The sequence below is a fragment of the Chanodichthys erythropterus genome, chromosome 23, assembly GCF_024489055.1.
Source record: "Chanodichthys erythropterus isolate Z2021 chromosome 23, ASM2448905v1, whole genome shotgun sequence".
NCBI classification, from domain to species: domain Eukaryota; kingdom Metazoa; phylum Chordata; class Actinopteri; order Cypriniformes; family Xenocyprididae; genus Chanodichthys; species Chanodichthys erythropterus.
This window is the reverse complement of record NC_090243.1, coordinates 15126552-15147673: the sequence shown is the minus strand read 5'-3', so window position 1 is coordinate 15147673 and position 21122 is coordinate 15126552. Positions and strand designations below refer to the sequence as shown.

At 34.6% G+C, this 21122-nt stretch overlaps 2 protein-coding genes across 4 annotated transcripts; one reads left to right on the top strand and one right to left on the bottom strand.

The window, feature by feature from the left end:
* Positions 1–4238: 4238 nt before the first annotated feature.
* vim (vimentin) lies at positions 4239–13703 on the bottom strand. Its single transcript, XM_067377275.1, has 9 exons — positions 13059–13703; positions 11731–11791; positions 10040–10135; positions 8728–8889; positions 7938–8063; positions 6544–6764; positions 5285–5328; positions 4759–4841; positions 4239–4674 (listed from the first exon to the last, which is right to left on the bottom strand). Exons 1-9 carry the CDS (start codon positions 13583–13585, stop codon positions 4633–4635), a joined length of 1362 nt encoding a protein of 453 aa, XP_067233376.1. The 5' UTR covers positions 13586–13703; the 3' UTR covers positions 4239–4632.
* On the top strand, positions 13094–21082 carry trdmt1 (tRNA aspartic acid methyltransferase 1). 3 transcript variants are annotated; one of them, XM_067377278.1, is made up of 10 exons: positions 13094–13127; positions 15266–15375; positions 16121–16197; positions 17960–18031; positions 18350–18415; positions 18664–18733; positions 18821–18904; positions 18970–19277; positions 20196–20383; positions 20863–21071. In XM_067377278.1, exons 3-10 carry the CDS (start codon positions 16124–16126, stop codon positions 20961–20963), a joined length of 963 nt encoding a protein of 320 aa, XP_067233379.1. In that variant the 5' UTR covers positions 13094–13127; positions 15266–15375; positions 16121–16123; the 3' UTR covers positions 20964–21071. The 3 variants fall into 3 exon arrangements, with proteins under 3 accessions (XP_067233379.1, XP_067233378.1, XP_067233377.1); XM_067377276.1 differs by lacking the exon at positions 13094–13127 and adding an exon at positions 14876–15011 and having other exon boundaries at positions 20863–21082; XM_067377277.1 differs by lacking the exon at positions 16121–16197 and having other exon boundaries at positions 20863–21020.
* The last annotated feature ends 40 nt before the right edge of the window (positions 21083–21122 follow it).

The following is a 21122-nucleotide window of genomic DNA, read 5'->3' as shown; positions in this document are numbered from 1 at the left end:
CCTTAAGAACACATTAAAATGTTAATTCAGAATATGAATAGAATGATGAAAACCTGCGCTGCCATTATGAGCTTGTTGTGCAGATTCATTATCACAGTTGTTGGTTTGTAAAAAGCAACATTCTTTGTTTTGACAGACATCTCTGGAGACCGTCCCGATGCTCTCTCCTCTGTGTATCTCTCTCGATTCTCCCAAATCCCTGCTGATGACACAGATTGCCCTTCACAGTGTTTCTGGAGGAGGTAATGAAATCTGTAATGGAACAGCAGGGCTGTGGAGCATTTTGGATGCCTGATATGTGTGTCCCTGCAGCTGCTAGACCTGCAATTACTGAATCAGAACAACACCAGTCACGCACTTCCATACTGGAGTTTGTTAAACACAGATTAAGGGCTGAATTGTCCGTGCCATGTTCCAGTTTTACAGGAAGAGACACACACTGCCACTAAATACATTTTCAATTTAATGAAAACTTTTCGGAGCTTCTTCTTCTTTCGCTGCTTCTGGTGGCCTTTCTGACTCAGTCCAATCATCACTTTTTTTCATTTGGATGCTATTAGTGATTAAATGATGGACGCAGCAATTTCTTCTCATCAGACCCTGTGTGTTCATGATTGTAATCAAGCCCAGATCTTTCCTGTCTTCCACTTAATAAAACAGTGTAAAAATGGAGAAACAGTACTTTTATAGTTTCATTAATATCTAATCAAGGTGCAACATCTTCATGTCAGACATTTGAGATAGAAGACCTAAAAAGAACTCAAATATAATGTACAGTAAGGCCCAAAATGTATTCTGATGCTCAAATATATGAATCTCATTGCATTGGAAACAAAATATCATTATTTGTTTTCATGTTTTGAACAATGTGCTTGTTCTCAATTTTGTGAAGTTTTGACTGCTTTTCTCAGAGACAAATTAGATAAATATGTCACAAATAGGGGATCTTGTTTAAAGATATTAAGCTTTTAAAAGCTTTCTCCTATATATATATATATATATATATATATATATATATATATTACTCAAAATTATATGTACATATAAAAATTAAGAAAAAAAATACTTGAGACATTTGTTTCTGTTTTCTCAGACTGTCACGCTAGCAGAACTATTTGGAAAAGTTATGGTTACCTTATTCATTTTTTAAAGGGTTCACATTAGTTCACCCAAAAATGAAAATAATGTCATTAATTACTCACCCTCATGTCGTTCTACACCCGTAAGACCTTCATTCATCTTCGGAACACAAATTAAGATATTTTTGATGAAATCCAGTGGCTCAGTGAGGCCTGCATTCACAGCAATGGTAGCCTACTTCCTCTCTCAGGATTCATAAAAGTTACTAAAGACATATTTAAAACAGTTCATGCGAATACATTGGTTCTACCTTAATATTATAAAGCGACAAGAATACTTTTTGTGCGCAAAAAAAACCCAAAAAAAACTTTTCAACAATATAGTCATGGGCCGATTTCAAAACACTGCTTCTGAGCTTTGCGAATTGAATCAGTGACTCGGATCTCCTATCAAACGGCTAAACTGCTTAAATCATGTGACTTTGGCCAAAGTCCCTTTAAGACAAGTCATTTCACTCGGAGGCCATCTTTGAAACGCCTCTCGGGCATCCTGGGCATCATGCCCTGGCTGCGTTCCAGTTCGGTTTTAGACACACACTCGTGAACTTCCCTAAACACTTCCCCTCGGGGGAATCCCTGCCGCCATTTTAAAGTGCGTTCCACTTCGTGAAGTGGACGAGGGAAGTTTATATGGACAGACCCTCGCTCCCTCGATTTTGACCGAGGGAGCGAGTCTACTTCATATGTACACTTCAGGCAGCTCCATAACCCACAATGCAACACGATTGTGACGTCACCGCATATCGCGTTTAATTTACCCCACCACAAACAACTCTATGATATATTAATTATGTTTTAAACATTTAAAACACACATATATACATATAGGATGCTGTATTAAACAATTTTGTAAGGGGAAAAAATAAATAATAAATCAGCTCCATTGCGGATTCCAAGTGATCAAGGGCTTAGGACGTTCCAGTTCAGCCCATACAAAGGTTCCGCCAGAAGTGGGCACTCGTGCAACGTAGCAATGACGTACATCCGAGTCAACGAGACCGAGTGAAGTTAGCGAGGGAAGGGTATTTAAAAACTGAACTGGAACGCATCCCCTATCTCTTTGAATGGGGAAACATCAAATTCTCCAAAACTGTTCGCCAACCTTACGATTAAATTTCATATTTGAAATCACCAATGAAATCTAACAACAACCGGCTCATAAATTTAGTTTCTAAACTCTCGAATCATGACAACAACCAAAAAAAACTGTATTTTTCAGGCTTGATGAAGCTACTGCGCATGCGCAGACCTGAATGCGCGTCTCTTCGGAAGTGCGCGTCTGACTGTTTCTATAGAAACCGGTGATTCTAACGGCCGCTGAAGTGACGCGATGACTTTACCAGTCGGCGATTGGCTCTTATTTAGAAGGCGGGACTTATTCCGCCATATTGCGCGTTACCCATTCAAAACAATGAGTGACATGTCTTGTGTTATTCTATAGTCTTTGCTTTGGCGCTCCGAGTCACTGATTCGATTCGCAAAGCTCTGAAGCAGTGTTTTGAAATCGCCTATCAATGTTGCTGAAAAGTCATTATTTAGTTTTTTTGGCGCCCAAAAAATATTCTCGTCGCTTTATAATATTAAGGTAGAACTACTGAACTCATATGAACTGATTTAAATATGTTTTAAGTACCTTTATGAATCTTGAGAGAGGAAATATACATTGCTGTGAATGCAGTCTTCACTGAGCCATCGGATTTTAACAAAAATATCTTAATTTGTGTTCCCGAATATGAATGAAGGTGTGGAACGACATGAGGGTAAGTAATAAATGACATTATTTTCATTTTTGGGTTAACTAACCCTTTAACCTGCACATAACCAACAATAATTGTATCAGTGGTTCTCATGGTTATACAAAAATACTAAAGATCAGCTTACTTCACAGAAGAAAGTTGAGTATTTTCATCAAAGAATCGTTCATCATTATTTTGACTCATATTCTGCTTCTACATACTGTAGAGCTGTTTTACTATTTACAGTAACATGAAACTGCCGATACAAATATGTATCACCCATGTGCGATTGAAACCAATGTCCACTAGAGAGCAGAAGAGTAAAAGACTTGGACCGTAGAAATAGAAGTGGACGGTTTTTACATGCTAATGGCGAGGTAAACAGCATATTTAATTACCTTAACCTTGTAAAGGTCTTAAAGAGATAGACATAATTGAATTAAAACATTAAGTATTTCAATTTGAATCAGATTATTCCGTGCAGGCTGTAGGATACACCTGTCTGGATTTCCTCAGTCTGAAATCAGATTTGTTTCTTGATAAGTATTCAAATATGATTTTATTTTGAGGAAGTCAATAGAAAAACGTTTGTTTACAGGGCAATAACATTAAGAGATGAATATTTTAGTTCAGTCTGTTTGAACATGACACTTAACTATGAGGTTGGTGTTTATTCAAATGTTGAATTTAATATGAACTGAATCTTTAGGATTTATTTTGGATTTACACTGTTTTCATTCTTGTGAGGTTTTGTACAAAGCAAGGTTATTAGTTATCTAAAACTAAACATGCATAAAAAATGCTGTTACTTGAAATAATACAAACTAAACGATGTGATACTAAAATAACACTGCACAAATGTGTTTCAAGATATTGGGTTAATTTCAGCAGAGTTGTTTTAATATCTTTATCCCACAGAATCAATTGGGATCAGGTCTTAGTTATGAAGGTAAATCATTTAGAGAAATTCATATAATAACATGACATGATAATATTATTATATATATTTTTTTTAAATAAATCCACTCTAAAAAAGAACATGGATGTCTTTCAAATGAGTGTGATTGTCAGCTAGTTAAGCATGCAGAGAACTAATCACTAAACATGATGAGATGATGATCTCATTAAGGCTAACCCATTAAGACTAATGATTGTGTCCAACAAATTACCTTTAATGAAATCATAGAAATGTTGTGTTGCTCATTGCCAGGATAGATCCTGCTAATCTGTTTATTTTTATGACGTAGAAGGTTTAGAAACGTTTGAAAAGCTCCTCAGATGTTTAGTTCATTTTGCACATAGGAAATGAAAGCTAAATACTGTTCATAAAAGAAAGGAATCTGATTATTCTTTAAAAGGTTTATTGAATTTGTGGAAATTTGTTGACCGTTTGGTCTTCCTATGGTGAAAGAGACACAAAATCATCAAGTTTTTGGTCATTTGCAATAATTATACAAAACAGAAAAAGCTCAATCAGTATTGCTGTGGTCTTCAACAGTGTAAACTACAGACATTGTGGTAAACAAAACCTGGTTAAAGCTGGTTTTACTCAGTGGCCTACGTTGTCTTTTCAGCTCTAATACAGCTCTATTAACAGACCGCTCTAATGTGGCAATGCAAAAAAGGCACTTTAAAGCTGTTTTTCTTTTTTACTCTCAACAGAAACAACAAAAGAAACTTCATTCTCCTTCTTGTTCTACTTCAGCGAGGTTCTTCAGCTGTCTAGTGCCTCTACTGGTCACAGGTACACATGCGGTTCATTCCAGATCATCCTGGTTTTGAGTGGACTCGTTAATTATCTGCAAGTATTGAAAGGTCAAAAGGTCATCATTTTCATTAAAAAACTTAATATCTTATATTAAAACTCTTTTCATGCCACTCACATGTCCATCTCTGGTCTCAATGGTCTTTATCAGCACCTTTTTTGACAGGTTGTCGATCACAGGTCTGGTTTCCTTCACGGTCTCTGCAGGCAGAATATAGTCCAAATATAGTCATTTCATTGTAAAAGTGTGATTGTGCTTCGACATGGTCAGACACAGAGAAGTAAATGCCAGTGGTTCTCAGCTGGTTTTATGTTAATGTGAACTGTATAGGCCCAAAAATATGCAAAGCTATTAACTTGGGCTGAATAGCAAAAAAACTGACAGTTTTGATTTCTAAATTCATTTTGAATTTAAATGGCTTCATACACAAACCATGTTTATTCCTACTGCATGTAAACATGTATTTGATTTGATTTTAACACAAGGTATAGAATATGGAAAGAATCTTCTTGTCCATTTTTAAAAGTTGATTATTTGTTATCATAATTATGCACTATTTTATGGTTGTAATCCATTATTTACATTCAGCATTGTTTTTCCAATGTTCACAACGTTCATAAGGATGATCTGAAGCATACTGTACCTCGCAGGGTTAATGATTTGAAATTGGGAAATGGTGTGGTGATCCTAGAAAGAAATGGAGAAATGATCAATTGTTAATTCAAAAACATTTTTGTAATTTATTTTGAAGATAGCCAAGTCAAAGTTGCACTCAGTATTTTTTCCTCGTTAAAATGTTTTAGCCCTAAAGAAATAAATGGTACTTTTGAAATGTATATATTTGTAGTTTCAGTAGCCTAATAAAAGCTATTTTACATTGAGCAGGTCACTTTAAGAGGCTGACATGATGAGGTTATTATTATTATTAATTAACTAATTATTATTATTATTAATAATAATTATTATTATTAATTAACTAATTATTATTATTATTAATTAAATAATTAATTAATTTAATTAATAATAATAATAAATTGTCTAGTTAACAGGGTTAAAATGCTTAATTAGTTCTATTTTTAGAAAGTTTTATTTATTAACTGAAAGTAAAACTATTATTTTTTTTGGCAATTGAAATAAGCTAAAATATTAATATTAATGAAACTAAAATTAGAAATGTTGAAATAAAAACTAATACTGAAACAGCGTTTTTGAACAAATCTCTCAATCATAACGACTTCCATTACTGGATGAATCAGCTTTTTTTGAACGCATATCTTGAATGAATGATTCAATGACTAATTTTTTTTTTTTTTTTTTACACAAGTCACTTGTCGCCACCTACTGGTGTAATGATGTAATTGATACAATCTTTATTTGAAGCATCAAGTTACTTTCAATAGGTGATTTACTCTATTTTGTTTGCTTCCGTAGACATCAGTGTTTATATCTGAACTATAAACTTTTATCACAGTACTTCTGTGATCATTTGAATTATTGTAAGACAGAAATAATGATACTGTGTGGTTGAAAAGACTGTTTGTGAAGCTGTTTTATATCTATACATGATAACTGCTCTCCTCTGGCTCAGCGGCAGCACAAATGCAGATTTGAGTGTTCACTGTGATCGTACTTTTCAAAGGTTTATCAGACATAGCCGAATGATTGTCATTTAGGAATAAGATCGCGTGGGTGTTTGAATTGAGATTGCGATCTTTTAATGATTATTCGTGCAGCTCTGATAAATAGTATAAAAGTAAATAAACCGTAAATACTACTAGTTAAAAGCACATTTCTACAATTTCGTCAGTAACCAAAAACCAATTACATTATTCATTATAATGTAAGTCCATGTTGAGTGCACCTTTAAACAGAGAATCCCAAAACAAAAATGCAAGAATTTACCTGCTTTCTTCCCCTTCCAGCAGCTTCCTGTAGGTGGCGATCTCAATATCCAGGGCCATTTTAACATTCAGCAGATCCTGATATTCACGTAGATGACGCGCCATCTCATCCTTCATGTTGTGGATATCGTCCTCTAGACGCCCGATGGTGTCCTGGTAACCGTGTGCCTCCATGGAAAAGTTTTCTTCCAACTCTCTCATCTGACGCTCCAGGGACTCATTCTGAAATTATGGATTCAATAATTTGTCATTTAAAGAGGGTAGTTCACCCAAAAATGAAAATTTGATGTTTATCTGCTTTCCCCCAGTGCATCCAAGATGTAGGTGACTTTGTTTCTTCATTCGAACACAAATTATGATTTTTAACTCCAACCGTTGCCGTCTGTCAGTCAAATAATGCGAGTGAATGGGAACTCGAACAATAAGAGTCGAGAAAACTTGCATAGACAAATCCAAATTAAACCCTGCGGCTCGTGACGACACATTGATGTCCTAAGACACGAAACGATCGGTTTGTGTGAGAAGCCGAACAGTATTTATATAATTTTTTACCTCTAATACGCCGCTATGTCCAACTGCGTTCGCTTAGTGAGGTCTGATCGCGCTCTGACAATGGAAGTGATGTCTAGCACTCATTGAAGTATAAGCGCGAGACATCACTTCTGCTGTCAGAGCGCGATCAGACCTCACTAAGCAAGTGCTGAACGCAGTTGGACATAGCGGCGTATTAGAGGTAAAAATTTATATAAATACTGTTCAGCTTCTCGCACAAACCAACCGTTTCGTGTCTTAGGACATCAGTGTGTCCTAATGAGCACCAGGTTTAATTTGGATTTGTCTATGCAAGTTTGCTCGACTCTTATTGATTTTGTTCCCATTCACTCACATTATTTGACTGACAGACAGCAACGGTTGGAGTTAAAAATCATCATTTGTGTTCGAATGAAGAAACAAAGTCACCTACACCTTGGATGCACTGGGGGAAAGCAGATAAACATCAAATTTTCATTTTTGGGTGAATTATCCCTTCAAGCAGCCATAATATAAAACACTTAATCAGGGTTATTATAGTTAACTAAAATCATAAAAAACATTTTTGTTACTAAAATAAAATATTAAAAAACCTAAACTTATTTTATTTCAGCTACTGTAGTTGCCAATGCAACATTTCTCATTTTCATTTAGTTTAACTTGATGTATTTAAAAAATAAAAAACTGAAATAAAATAAACTATACATCAAACATTCTATTAATATTATTGGAAGAACATTTGTTCATAAATTTGAGAGAACCTTGCCAGAGTATTAGCTAAAGTTCTGAGAACATTCCCTGTTAGCTTGGATATTATCATAATGATACTAAAATAATGCTAATATAATTTCCTCCAGTACTCACGGTTCCTCTAAGAGCTTCCAAGTCACAGGTGAGAGACTGAAGCTGGCGGCGGTAGTCATTGGCCTCCTGCTTGGCCAGACGTATCACTTCGTTGTTGCGGGCAGCAGCTTCTGACAGGTCAGCAAACTACAAAGGAAGAGAAAGTACGAGATTAGGATAAAGATAAAGCTCCATCTGCCTCTCTGGCTTTTGTTTTCTGTTTACAACTGAATGACACTGATGATTGTTCTAGTTTCAGGTTTGAAGATCTAGGCTAATCGATCAATAGGTCCATTAGGATGATCAATACTGTGACACAAGAGCAGATGGTCTCGAAATCCACAAAAGCCTCTACGTGGACCATCTGCCATGTCTGAGTTGATACTTACTCATTCCTGAAACATCTCACACTGTCTTAAAAGATCAGCAGCACTTCCACTCACAATAATGCTAAATGATCCTTTGTTTTATTGTTTCTTTGTTGCTTTTTAGTATCTCAGGAGATTTATTTGATCTGTATCAACTTTCCTTTGGAGAAATAAAAATAGACATACAGTAATAGAGCTATAAAATTAGCATAGAAGCTCAGAATGTTCTGTAAATGTATTAATGTTACCGAACTGCACAGGCCATACAACATGTTTGAACTGGATGCACAACTTTAAAAATGAAAAGACTATATAGGAAAGATATGGAATATGGGGAATTTTTTTCCCCTTTTTTAAAAGTTGATAGGCCTATTTATTTATTATAATTATGCATTTTATTATGCATTATTATTGTTGTTTGATAAATTAGCAGAGATACTGACCTTGGATTTGTACCATTCCTCAGATTCCTGGATGTTCCTGGAAGCCAGAGTCTCATACTGCTGCCGGACGTCTTTCAGGGCAGCGGTGAGGTCAGGTTTGGCCACTTCCATATCAATCTGCACATGCTGTTCCTGGATCTGCATCTGGAGTTCGGCAAGTTCCTTTGGAGATGTTGGAAAATTCACGGATTTGAACAATCCAAATGCACAGTTTGCACTGATCAAAAGTTTGGTGTCCAGAAAAAAGTCCCTTACGCTCACTAAGACATTTAGTTAATCAAAAATACAGTAAAAACAGTAATTTTGTGAAATATTGCTTACAATTTAAAATAACTTTCATATTTTAAAATACAGTTTGGCAAAGCTGAATTTTCAGCATCATTACTCCAGTCTTCAGTGTCGCATGATTCTTCAGAAATCATTCTAATATGCTGATTTGATGCTTGAGAATCATTTCTTTTTATTATCAATATTGAAAACACTTGTGCTACTTAATATTTTTGTGGAAACCGTGATGCATTTTTTTCAGGATTCTTTGATGAATGGAAAGTTAAAAAGAACAGCATTCATTTATTTGGTAACATTAAAAATGTCTTTTACTGTCACCTTTTTTTTTTTTTAATCAATTTAATGCATTATTGCTAAATATAAGTACAGTTTCCTTCTTCAAAAAAATCTTACTGATCCCAAACTTTTAGTGTAGATTTTTAGTTTTTGATTTGAATGTAAAAAGAGCAAATATGACTCTATCAGCCCTGAACTAATGTCCGTCCTGATCCTGAAACAATGTTTCAGCTTTATTCTCTTGGAATTACGCCCGTTTCCACAACCCATTTAATCACTATGGCAGCGGCTCACACATGCCAGACAATACCCTGATGTTAACAACCCAACAAAAGTGTCAGTCAGCCAGAAAACCATGACTGAGAGCAGAAAAGTTTAATCCCCAGAGGAAATGTAATTCTTTTTATTGTTCAGAGATTGCTCTTTATAGCTCAAGAGATTCTGAGTTGTTTCTTTAAAGTGTCAGCTTTGTCTCAGATGTTTCTCCTGAAATTCATTAGAAGAAAAGATTATAGATCTATAAACATAACGTGGAGTATTGCTCAGATCATTTGGTCTCAGAAGAATCCGAAGAGAAATGTTTGAATTCAAAATCTCATTTTTGATTGCATGTCTATGCAAATCTGAGATCTATTCTGAAACTCTCAAGGAGATGCATATGAGATTATTGGGGTGTTTTTCTTGTCAAACAAGCGAGATATTAAAGAGATCTCATTTTTGGTGTTTCTGTCTCCAGGTGGTTCAGTACCTCATCATGAAGCTTCTTCAAGAAAGCAATCTCTTCTTGCAGGGACTCCACCTTTCTCTCCAGGTCCAGACGGGCCAGGGAGGCGTTGTCAACATCCTGTGGGTGTAACACATGTAAAATATTCAAATATCAGCTCTCATTGTGTTAACCTAGGAGACATCTCTCCTAAAAATATAGGAGATTTAAATGAAATTTACAGTAAAAAAAAAAACATATTTCATTAACTGATGTTAATTTACCAACCTAATATCTATTTTGTACCTTTACATTGGCAACCACCAAAAAAAGGTGTTGATGAGAAAGTCACATGATGAATCAGAACTCATCACAAGCAGATTTTCCGCAAGCTGAGAAAGTAAATACTAATATATAGAAGGTGCACACAGTGTCATTCCCACAAACACTACACCATTATAACACACATGACATTAAAAAATGCAATAAACATTAATTTATCAACATTAGATGTGACATAAAACCTTAATGTACATACCTGATTAGAAAAAAACTAAGAAGAAACATTGAAAATACATCAAATGTGTCACATAGGGAATTCTGGGAATGTCAGTTTACGTTTTTTTGCTGTAAATTATACAGTAATGTTATTTTTCACTTCCAGAAACTGTAATTTTAACAGTGTTTTACATATATACAGTTAGATTTATTACAGTTATTCACGGTGTAGTATGGATGGAAACTTTCTGTTAACCAATTAATTTTTTTACCGTGGCATTTTACAGTCTTTTACCGTTAAAATCGATCATTTTTTACAGTGAATTCCACACAGTTCATTTTTTCATTCTTCTGTTTCTCTGCACTAAAATAATCACATTATACACTACCGTTCAAAAATTTGGGGTCGGTAAGATTTTTTTTTAACGTTTTTTCTTAAAGAGTCTCATATTCTCACCATGTCAGTTGGCCTTTACTCCAGTCTTCAGTGTCACATGATCATTCAGAAATCATTCTAATATGCTGATTGGCTGCTCAAGTAACATTTCTTAATATTATCAATGTTGAAAACAGTTGTGCTGCTTAATATTTTTGAGGAAACCATGATAATTTTTTTTTTTTTCAGAATTCTATGAAGAATAGAAAGAAAAAAATTGAATTAGAAGTAAAATGCATCCTTGCTGAATAAAAAGTATTAATTTCATTAAAAAAAAAATCTTACTGACCCCAAACCTTATGCAAATTCTTCTAAATGATTCCTGACTTAATTAAATAACAATAGCTTGCCTGCTGCTATTTGTGTGTAGAGCTGCAGCTGGTAGTGGCAGACACCCCTTTAAAGCACACACACACACACACACACACACACACACACACACACACACACACACACACCCTCTGCGACCATAAGTCACCAATGTCCCCTGGTTAACATTGGCCCCTCCCACTCGTACAACAGTTTGCTTTGTCATGAACGCCCAAGCCTGCTCTCAGACAAAGCTCTCTTTTCAGTTGTGTGTCTAAATCTGATGCCAGACAAGAGGGCAGCTTGACCAGGCCTGCACTGACCCTTTTATTGTGAGGAGGCTGGTCACAATCAGTAGTGTCTTTCAAACACTGACTGGAACACTGACTGATCACACTGTTATTGATGCTTTGGTAGCGCTCAATCAAACATCAGGTCCAATAATATGTCTAAAAAATGTTGTTGTTTTCTCTGAACACATGCAGATGTATACCTGTCTGAAACTCCGAAGGTTGTTCTCAGCATCCTCCCTCTGAATCATCTCTTCTTGAAGTCTGAAAATGATATGAATATTTAAGCAGAGCCACACCCTCATCCAAACCCACTCTAATCTGCACTGGAGCATGTGATCACCATGTAAAGCCTTTGATATCAAACTAAATTAAATCAATGTTTTCACGTTTGCTGTATCTAAAAATGAACCTGAATTGAAGAGCTTCATTCTAAAAAAAATACTACACAGAATCCCCTTACACAGTAAAAAATGCTTTTACTGAAGCCAGAAATATGATTTAATAAGCCTGAATAAACTTTTTGTCATTTAAAAGTCAGGTCAGGTAGAAATATTATCCCATGAATATTATTTCAATATTATTATATCAATATTATTTCTTATTATCCCATGGTTTATACAGTTCATATCATATTTCATATCCTGGTGATATGAAACTTTAGACAACATTTTGGTTTTATTTGACCTGGTAAAAAGAAAACTCCACCTATAAGGAAGAGCTTTGTCCTGAGCAAATTAAACATCATATTATACTGCCAAAAAAATAATAATAAATGGTGTAACATATAGTTATGTAGATAGAAAATATGTTATTAAACATGACTAAATCAACTTGACTATTTATGTTAAACATTTTAAGCATTAGCAAGTAAAAATCCTTCAAATTTACAGCTGCACATTTTCACTTTTTACAGTAAGTAAAAATTGAAAGTCAAAGACAAAATAATATTTTAAGGCTATGTACAGTCAAACCAAAATGTGTTCAGACACCTTGAACATTTCATTCATTAAAACAGTTTATTCACTATAAAAAATGGTAATAAAATATGACAAGATCTCAGAGTTAAACTGTCAGAAAACATTAATCTTAATTATGTCAGATAACACTTAAGAAAAACATGGTCGGGTCAAAGTGTCTGAATAATTTTTGGTTCCAAATTTTTATCAATTTTACTGGTAGTCCACTGTATGAAGAATTTTTGGGTATAATATGTCGCAGCTTACTTTATTTTGCTATAGTGTCCTGCACCCACTAGTAAAAATATATCAAAAATGTGAATAATTTTTGGTTTGACTGTATATATTTTAGGATTTTAAACAACAATGGACCATCTAAAGCTCCAAAATGCATAAAATAGCCATGTTTTGTTGTATAAATGCATCATTAAAAAATGTGTAATAATTTAATATTTACACAAAAAAATATATTTTTGTATAGCTATATAGTCCTATGCACGTGCACATGCCAGATAATTAATATTTTAAAGTTTTATCAGTTTTTGTCTGTTTGCACAGTCTGTTGGACATACTTCTCTTTGAGGCGCTCGATGTCCTCTCCCAGATTGTCCCGGTCCACCTCCACTCTGGCCTTCTCGTTGGTGAGCTGATCCACTATTCGCCGCAGTTCTCTCATCTCATCCTCGTACAGATCACCGACCCGGGATGCGCCTTTGCCCTTCATCTGGTCCAGCTCCGCGACCAAGATCTTATTCTGCTGCTCCAGAAATCTCACTTTCTCTATGTAACTGGCGAACCTGTCGTTGAGATGCTGCATCTCCGCTTTCTCATTGGTTCGGTTGGCTTTAAACTCGAGATTGATGGCGTCGGCGAGCCCAAAATCCAGTGTATCGGTGGAGATTCTGGGCAGGGGCGCGCTACTGCGCACCCTCACGCCCCTGCTCATGTAGATGGATGGAGGCGCGCTGCTGTAGGACCCGCGCGTGGTTGTGCGCACCGGGCTGCTGTACTGCCGACTCGAGTAAGTGGACCGAGTCATCGCTGCTCGCTCCGCACCGAACATCCTTTTATAAGAAGATGTGCTTGATCGGCTGCTCATTGTAATCCTTTAGTTCTGGGCTATTGTTGAAGTCAGCGTCTACTTTAACTAACTACCGCACCCTGTCCAGACCACCCGAGACCACTGCAGAGGTTCTGCTTGCATTTATAGTCCACTCCCTATGCTAATGACATAACGGTGAAGGGAGGTTTAGTGACGCAGAAACCCCGTCAGATCGGGGCGGAGGAGCAGAATGTGCCCCTCTAATAATGAAAGAGTCTGACCATGGCAGATACAGGAAAATTATATAGTTTGTAAAAGGAGATACTGTACAATATACAGCGTGTGTGTGTGCGTGTGTGTGTGTTGTATTTATTTAACCTTAAACAGGTAAAACAACAGGATATGTCCATCCATAACAATTAAAAGTTTGACTAGGGAAAATACGAAATGTATTATCCCTTATCATTTGATATTCACATTAAAGCTGCAGTCTGTAACTTTTGGCGCTCTATCGGTTGATAAACAGAACACTGCGCGTCTTGCGGAAGAACATTGTAGCCGGATCTACTTCTCTCTGTTTATGTCTATAACGAGTCACGCAGGTACTGTGCTACTCCGCAGTGGTACGACCCGAACCAGTCTAAATATAAGGTCTTATTATAGGTGTACCGTAGTGATTCAGGATAAGACAAAAATGCGGTTTGGAAAATGGATTCATGATGTACTACTCACTCATTATATCATTTTTGTAAATTTTAAAAACCAAAAAAGTTACGGACAGCAGCTTTAATTTATACCAACAAATTCTATTGGTTAAAGGCAACAAATGCAGGTTACCACTTTTTATAAATCATATATTAATATTAAAAAAGAATGTAAACATAAAGAAATATAATATTAGTTCAAATAATACTACGAAAATAAATATATAAATACAAAATATGGTAACACTTTATTTTACAGTGTCATTGTTACATATGTTACATGTATTTACTGTAGTAATAACTAGACATTATGCATAATAACGTGCAATTGACCCTTAACCAAACCCTCATCCTAACCCTATAGTAAGTACATAGTTAATTGTCATTAGGCTACTCAGTACTTAAATGTATATATATATATCGTAATTAGTAGAAAATTATATAAAAAAAAACTTTGACATCAAATAAAAATATGGGTAGTTTATCTTTTTTTTAAGAAAACGTCATACTACTGTAACAATTTTAAACGCAAATTAAATTTAAATATAAAATTATTATTATTATTAAGAAGAAGAACTAAAAACTAAATAAAGCGGAACGCTTCGTCTATGGTTTTGTTTCTAGAGGGTCATATATTCGGGGTTGCACACATGTGGCATGTTTGAGACGCTGTCAAAATATTATAAACATCATCCAGAAGTGAAGAATGGAGAACATGGACCGACTCCGCGTTCTAGAATTATACAGCGGAATAGGAGGAATGCATTATGCTTTAAAGGGTTCGTCATTTTGTTTAAATATGTAGCTATTATTGACAACCATGACTGACACAGGATCAGTCGCAAAGGCTCTGCCTCTATCAACTTATTGACACGCTGGTGAATTTTGCGTGTCTGTTTTATGATCCCCACAGGTGTCACTGTTCCCTTACTGTACTGCACATTTGCAAAGTGTTTTCATTTTAAAAATAAAATATTCACAGACTGAATCAGACAAAATGTGTTCATTTGTTTCTTTAATTTGTGTCTCTCAGAAAGCTCAGTTCCAGCTGAAGTCGTGGCTGCTGTGGATGTCAACACAACAGCCAATGAAATCTACAAACACAACTTCCCCACTACCCCACTCTTGCCAAAAACTATTGAGGTCAGTCTGTGCCCACTTGAATCTTATTTGGTTATGCAAATGATTAGACATATTTTGTTTGGACGCAATCACATAAACACTAAGAGATTTTTTCCTTCAAGCAATCTCCTCTTTATGCCAGTTAATATAGAAAAATAAAATGCATAACTTTAAAAAAAGTATGATAACATTATTATTACTGCTGACTGTAATCACCTGTTTTATTTAACCGATTTATTGCATTCCTAACAACACATCTCTTTTGTAACATCCTTAAAATGACATTTCTTTGTAACGTCTTACCAGCACATAGTCCCATGACTGGGGTTTTAAAAGCAATAGGTGGTAAAAGTGTAACTGAGTGGTTTTTGTGGTGGTTAAAGGTTCTGTGCTCTGTCAGCATGTAATGATGTACCTGTCACTGACCTCAATTCAGAAGAATATACAGCAATGCTTGAAATAATGGATGAAGATTTGAAAATGGATTAGCTATTTAAATGGTGTTATTGTGGGGTAAATTAGTATGTTTAATTTTTTTTTTTTTAAACTGGATGCACTAAGAATGTTCTAACTTAAATACTTATGTAAGCATAAATAACTTTTTTTTTGTAGCTTGTATATTTCCATTTGTGAATTGTTATGAGTGTGATTTGTAGGATAAGCTTAGATTTTTTTTAATAAACAAGGGAGAGCAGTTTTAGTGTTATTTTATTAGTTTTTTCTTAAATCTTTGTTTAATGTTAGCTCTTTTGGTTTTGTTTATAAGGGAATGACGTTACAGGATTTTGACAAGCTGAACTTTGACATGATTTTGATGAGCCCACCGTGTCAACCATTCACCAGGTGATCAGAGCTTTTCTCTTGTTCATTGAAGAAATAGTTAAAGGGTTAATTCACCCAAAAATGAAAAATAAAGTCATTTATTACTCACCCTCATGCCGTTCCACACCCGTAAGACCTTCATTAATCTTCTGAACACAAATTAAGATATTTTAGTCTCAATCCGATGACTCAGTGAGGCCTGCATAACCAGCAATGGCATTTCCTCTCTCAAGATCCATTAATGTACTAAAAACATATTTAAATCAGTTCATGTGAGTACAGTGGTTCAATATTAATATTATAAAGCGACGAGAATATTTTTGGAGTGCCAAAAAAACAAAATAACGACTTATATAGTGATGGCCGATTTCAAAACACTGCTTCAGGAAGATTCAGAGCATTATGAATCTGTGTTGAATCAGCTGTTTTAATTACATGATTTCAGCAGTTTGGCGGTTTGACAAGCGATCCGAATCATGATTCGACACAAAAGATTCATAATGCTTCGAAGCTTGAGTACTTTGTTGGTTGATCTTTTCCATGCAGTTACAGTAAATGGAGACTGGATCATAAATGTGCACTTTATTCCAAGTTTTTTGAAGCCATACGATAGCATTTTTGTGAGAAATTCGAAGAAATTTGAAGAGATTCTTTATGTTGCTTTTGCATAGTTTTTAAGGATTGTATGCCTCAGTTCCTCTATATTGTGATTGCATGGAAAAGACCGACTGGTACAAATCTTTAAAATTGGTCCATTTGTGTTCCACAATAGAAAGAAACCCATTCAGGTTTGGAACAACATGAGGGTGATAATGATCTGAACTTTTACTTTAAATATCGCATTTACATGTCCACCTTTTTCCTAATGAGCCTACTGCATTTTACATTATGGGAGGCTTCTGGTTTGTTTGGGGAAGTTCCACTCAAAAAGACTAAAACAAATCATTTCAAATTATAAGGTTGTGCTACAAATAATCCTTGTCTGTCATTTTGACTGAATGAGGAGTAAATTGTCCTTCATGTTCTTTTTTCAGATTTTTTATATATATATTGCTGTAATTTGTTAATGCTTTTATACTTGTCGATTTCCTTCTAATATTCGATGGTTGAAGGGTGAGTAGAATAATGTCATAATTGCATTCATAGAGCGAACCTTTGGCTGATTGTTTACTGTTTAACAGAAGTTACTCCCATAATTCATGCATTAAAGTGTCATCATGGGGAATAGGAAAAAGGTGGATACTCTTCAGAAGTTTAGGGTCAGTAAGGCTTTTTTTTTTTTTTTTTGTAAGAAAGAAATAATACTTTTATTCAGCTTGGATGGATTCAATTGATCCAAAACCACATTATAGACATTTATAATGTTACAAAAGATTTCTGTTTCAAATAAATGCTGTTCTATCACAGCAAATATTAAGCAGCTGACTGTTTTCAACATTGATAAAAATATTTAATGTTTCTTCAGCAGCAAATCAGCATATTAGAATGATTTATAAAGGATCATGTGACACCGACGAATGGAGCAATGATGCCGAAAATTCAGCTTTGCATCACAGGAATAAATGACATTTTAGGTCATTTTAAATTACAATAATATTTCACAATATTAATGTTTTTACTGCATTTTTGAGAGGCATCTTTCTGCATAAGAGACTTAAATGTTAAAAGTCTTACTAATCCTAAACCTTTGAACTATAGCGTATTACTGTTCTCTCTACGTGTCTGTAATGTGGCAAAAGGCTACTAAATTGGTTGACTAAAGCGAATGTGTGTTTCTCAATAGGATTGGTTTGCAGGGTGATATTGCTGACCCCAGAACAAAGAGCTTCCTTTATATCCTGGAGCTTCTGCCAAGGTCCGATCAATCTGTGATCTTTTTAAGTCACTGAAACATTATTTCTCTGTTATTGATTTCCAAATTTGAGTTTTCTCTCTCTCTCTCAGTACTACTTTGTATGAATAAAGCCAAATTTCCTGGCAACGTTCATTGTACAGTATTTATGCACATCTGACATGATTAATTCATGCTTAATAAAAGAATGAAGAATTGCTTCCTCTCTCTCCCTCTCCATTTGCCCTTTTTCAAGTCTATTGTGTTATTCCCGATCTCAGCCAAGGTGTTTTTTTCCCAGGCTCTGTTTGTGAAAGAATGTACCTCTCTTTCTCCCTGCAGGCTCAGCGAGCGGCCACGCTTCATTCTGCTGGAGAATGTGAAGGGCTTTGAGACTTCTGCTGCAAGGTAACCAGGGCGGCACAGGAGCTTTGAGATCACCATGGTTACGTGGCTATGAGCCATTGGGGTCATGGGTTTTCCGTCTGTGTTACTGTCACCATATATTGTGTTAATAAGAATCTTATACAGTAGTTGTCTCTAGACATTAAGCTGAAATGGATGAAAGTATTTAATATTTAATATTTAAATGAGCTCTTATCATTGTTTTAAAGTGTGTAAATATATTTTAGTCGTTCTGGTCTTTTAATTGACAGGGATGCTTTGCTTAAGACACTGAGAGAGTGTGACTACAGCTTTCAGGAGTTTCTGATCTCACCAACATCTGTAAGTATGTCTCTTCCTTTGACAACCTTGAACAAGAGACTCTTCAGAAAGTTTGTCTTGTTTTTGTGACTGTTTTTATTTCCACAGCTTGGGATACCAAACTCTAGGCTCAGATACTTCCTCATTGCAAAGAGACCACCAGGATCCTTCTCATTCCCAACATCAGCAGAGGTACTTTTCTAACTAAGATACCACAATACAGTTTCTATTGAAAACTAAAGCTTTCTATCTGGCAGATTATAGAGGGCTTCCCCACGTCTGAACCCCCAGACAGTCTCGCTGTTCCACACAATCATCCTACACCTTCTGAATCTGAGAGAGAAAAGACTGGGACCATCATTTTTAAGCTGGAGACCGTACAAGAGTTGGAAAAGAAGAGGAATCAGGACAAACAGGAGACCGTCCAGAGGCTGCAGGACTTTCTGCAGAAGGAAGAGGAGGACATGGATCAGTATCTGCTGCCCCCCAAAACCCTGCTCAGATACGCTCTACTGATGGATGTAGTTCAGCCCAGCAGCAGGAGATCAGTTTGCTTTACTAAAGGGTGTGTGTAATATTATTATATTTTATTACATATACTTCAGGTGTATGTATGTATGTATGTATATGTATACTGTGACATATTATACCCAAAAATTCTTCATACAGTGGACTACCAGTAAAATTGATACAAATTTGGAACCAAAAATTATTCAGACACTTTGACCCGACCATGTTTTGCTTAAGTGTTATCTGACATAATTAAGATTCATTATTTCTGACACAGTTTAACTCTGAGATCTTGTCATATTTTATTACCATTTTTTTAAACTATAGTGAATAAACTATATTAATGAATGAAATTTTCAAAGTGTCTGAATAAATTTGGTTTGACTCAGATATATATTATTAATTGTTTATGTAATATAACATAACACATATATATATATATATATAATAAAAAAAAATATATATATATATATATATAATAAAAAAAAATATATATATATATATATATAATAAAAAAAAAAATATATATATATATATATATAATAAAAAAAAAATATATATATATATATATATATATATATATATATATATATATAATTTTTCTATATTAAAAGTATCATAATAATATCATAATTATATATGTGTGCGTATACCTGTTTAACATATACTATTTTTTCTCATAAAAATGTTTTATATTAATATTATTTACATATAATTTATATATATATATATATATATATATATATATATATATATATATATATATATACTGATATTTGCATTTCCTCATATAATTGATTTTTTAGAAATATTATATTTTATAAAATTATAATATTTTATAATGTAATTTTTAATTTTTTCCTCATTCAAATTTTTTTTATATATAAATGTTACATATATATTTTTGTTTTTCCTCATTATAATTGCATTTTTAATATTAAAAATATCATTGTTGTTGATTCTGTCTGTGTAGTTATGGTCACTATGTGGAGGGCACTGGCTCCGTCCTGCAGTCTTGTGTGGATGTGGAGCTAGAGAGTGTGTTTAAGAGCTTTGAGCTGCTTTCTGAAGAGGAAAAACTGAAGCAGCTTCTCCAGTTAAAGCTGAGATACTTCACACCCAGAGAGATCGCCAACCTCATGGGCTTTCCTGCAGATTTCAGTAAGACGTTCATCAGACACTAAACAGTGGCATCGTATATTCACCCTCACAGCACAAAATAAAAACACAAATGAACCGAAATCTTAAGCTTAATATGTGCATAGACATTGTTTTATGCTATTATATTTCAGAACATAAGCTTTAAAGTCCAGTATGTGTCCTTTCACTGGAGTGTGAAAAGGTTAATGAATAACTTCCCATTATTCACTCTTGGCTTCCATTTATATAATACACCTTTTTTTTTGTTTTTGGCAAGAATGCTAGGCTTTTTTTTTACCATGCAAAAGCCATAAGTTCACTCAATATTTCTTAACTTATAAATAACTTTACAGACAAGGAGAAAGAGAAGATTAGAGAGATTTCTGCCCCTCTATAGCAGACCCACTGATTCATACTGTCAATGAATAGTCATAAGAAACAAACAGCAATGTGAAAATGTAATCAAGTTTCTAAAATGTTACATATATTTTGTGTTTCAGCATTTCCAAAGCAAATTTCCGTTAAGCAGCAGTACCGTGTGCTGGGGAACAGCCTGAACGTCCATGTGGTTTCACATCTTATACGTCTCATGATCTCATAATTTACATTACATTATATATAACCATTATTTTTTTTGTAAAGTTTTATATTGTTGAATAAAATGTTATTTATACAGTATATTTGCATTGTTATTACTGTAACAAGATGTGTGAAATGGCACTTTTTCTCTCATTTGATCACACAATACTCAATGTAGATT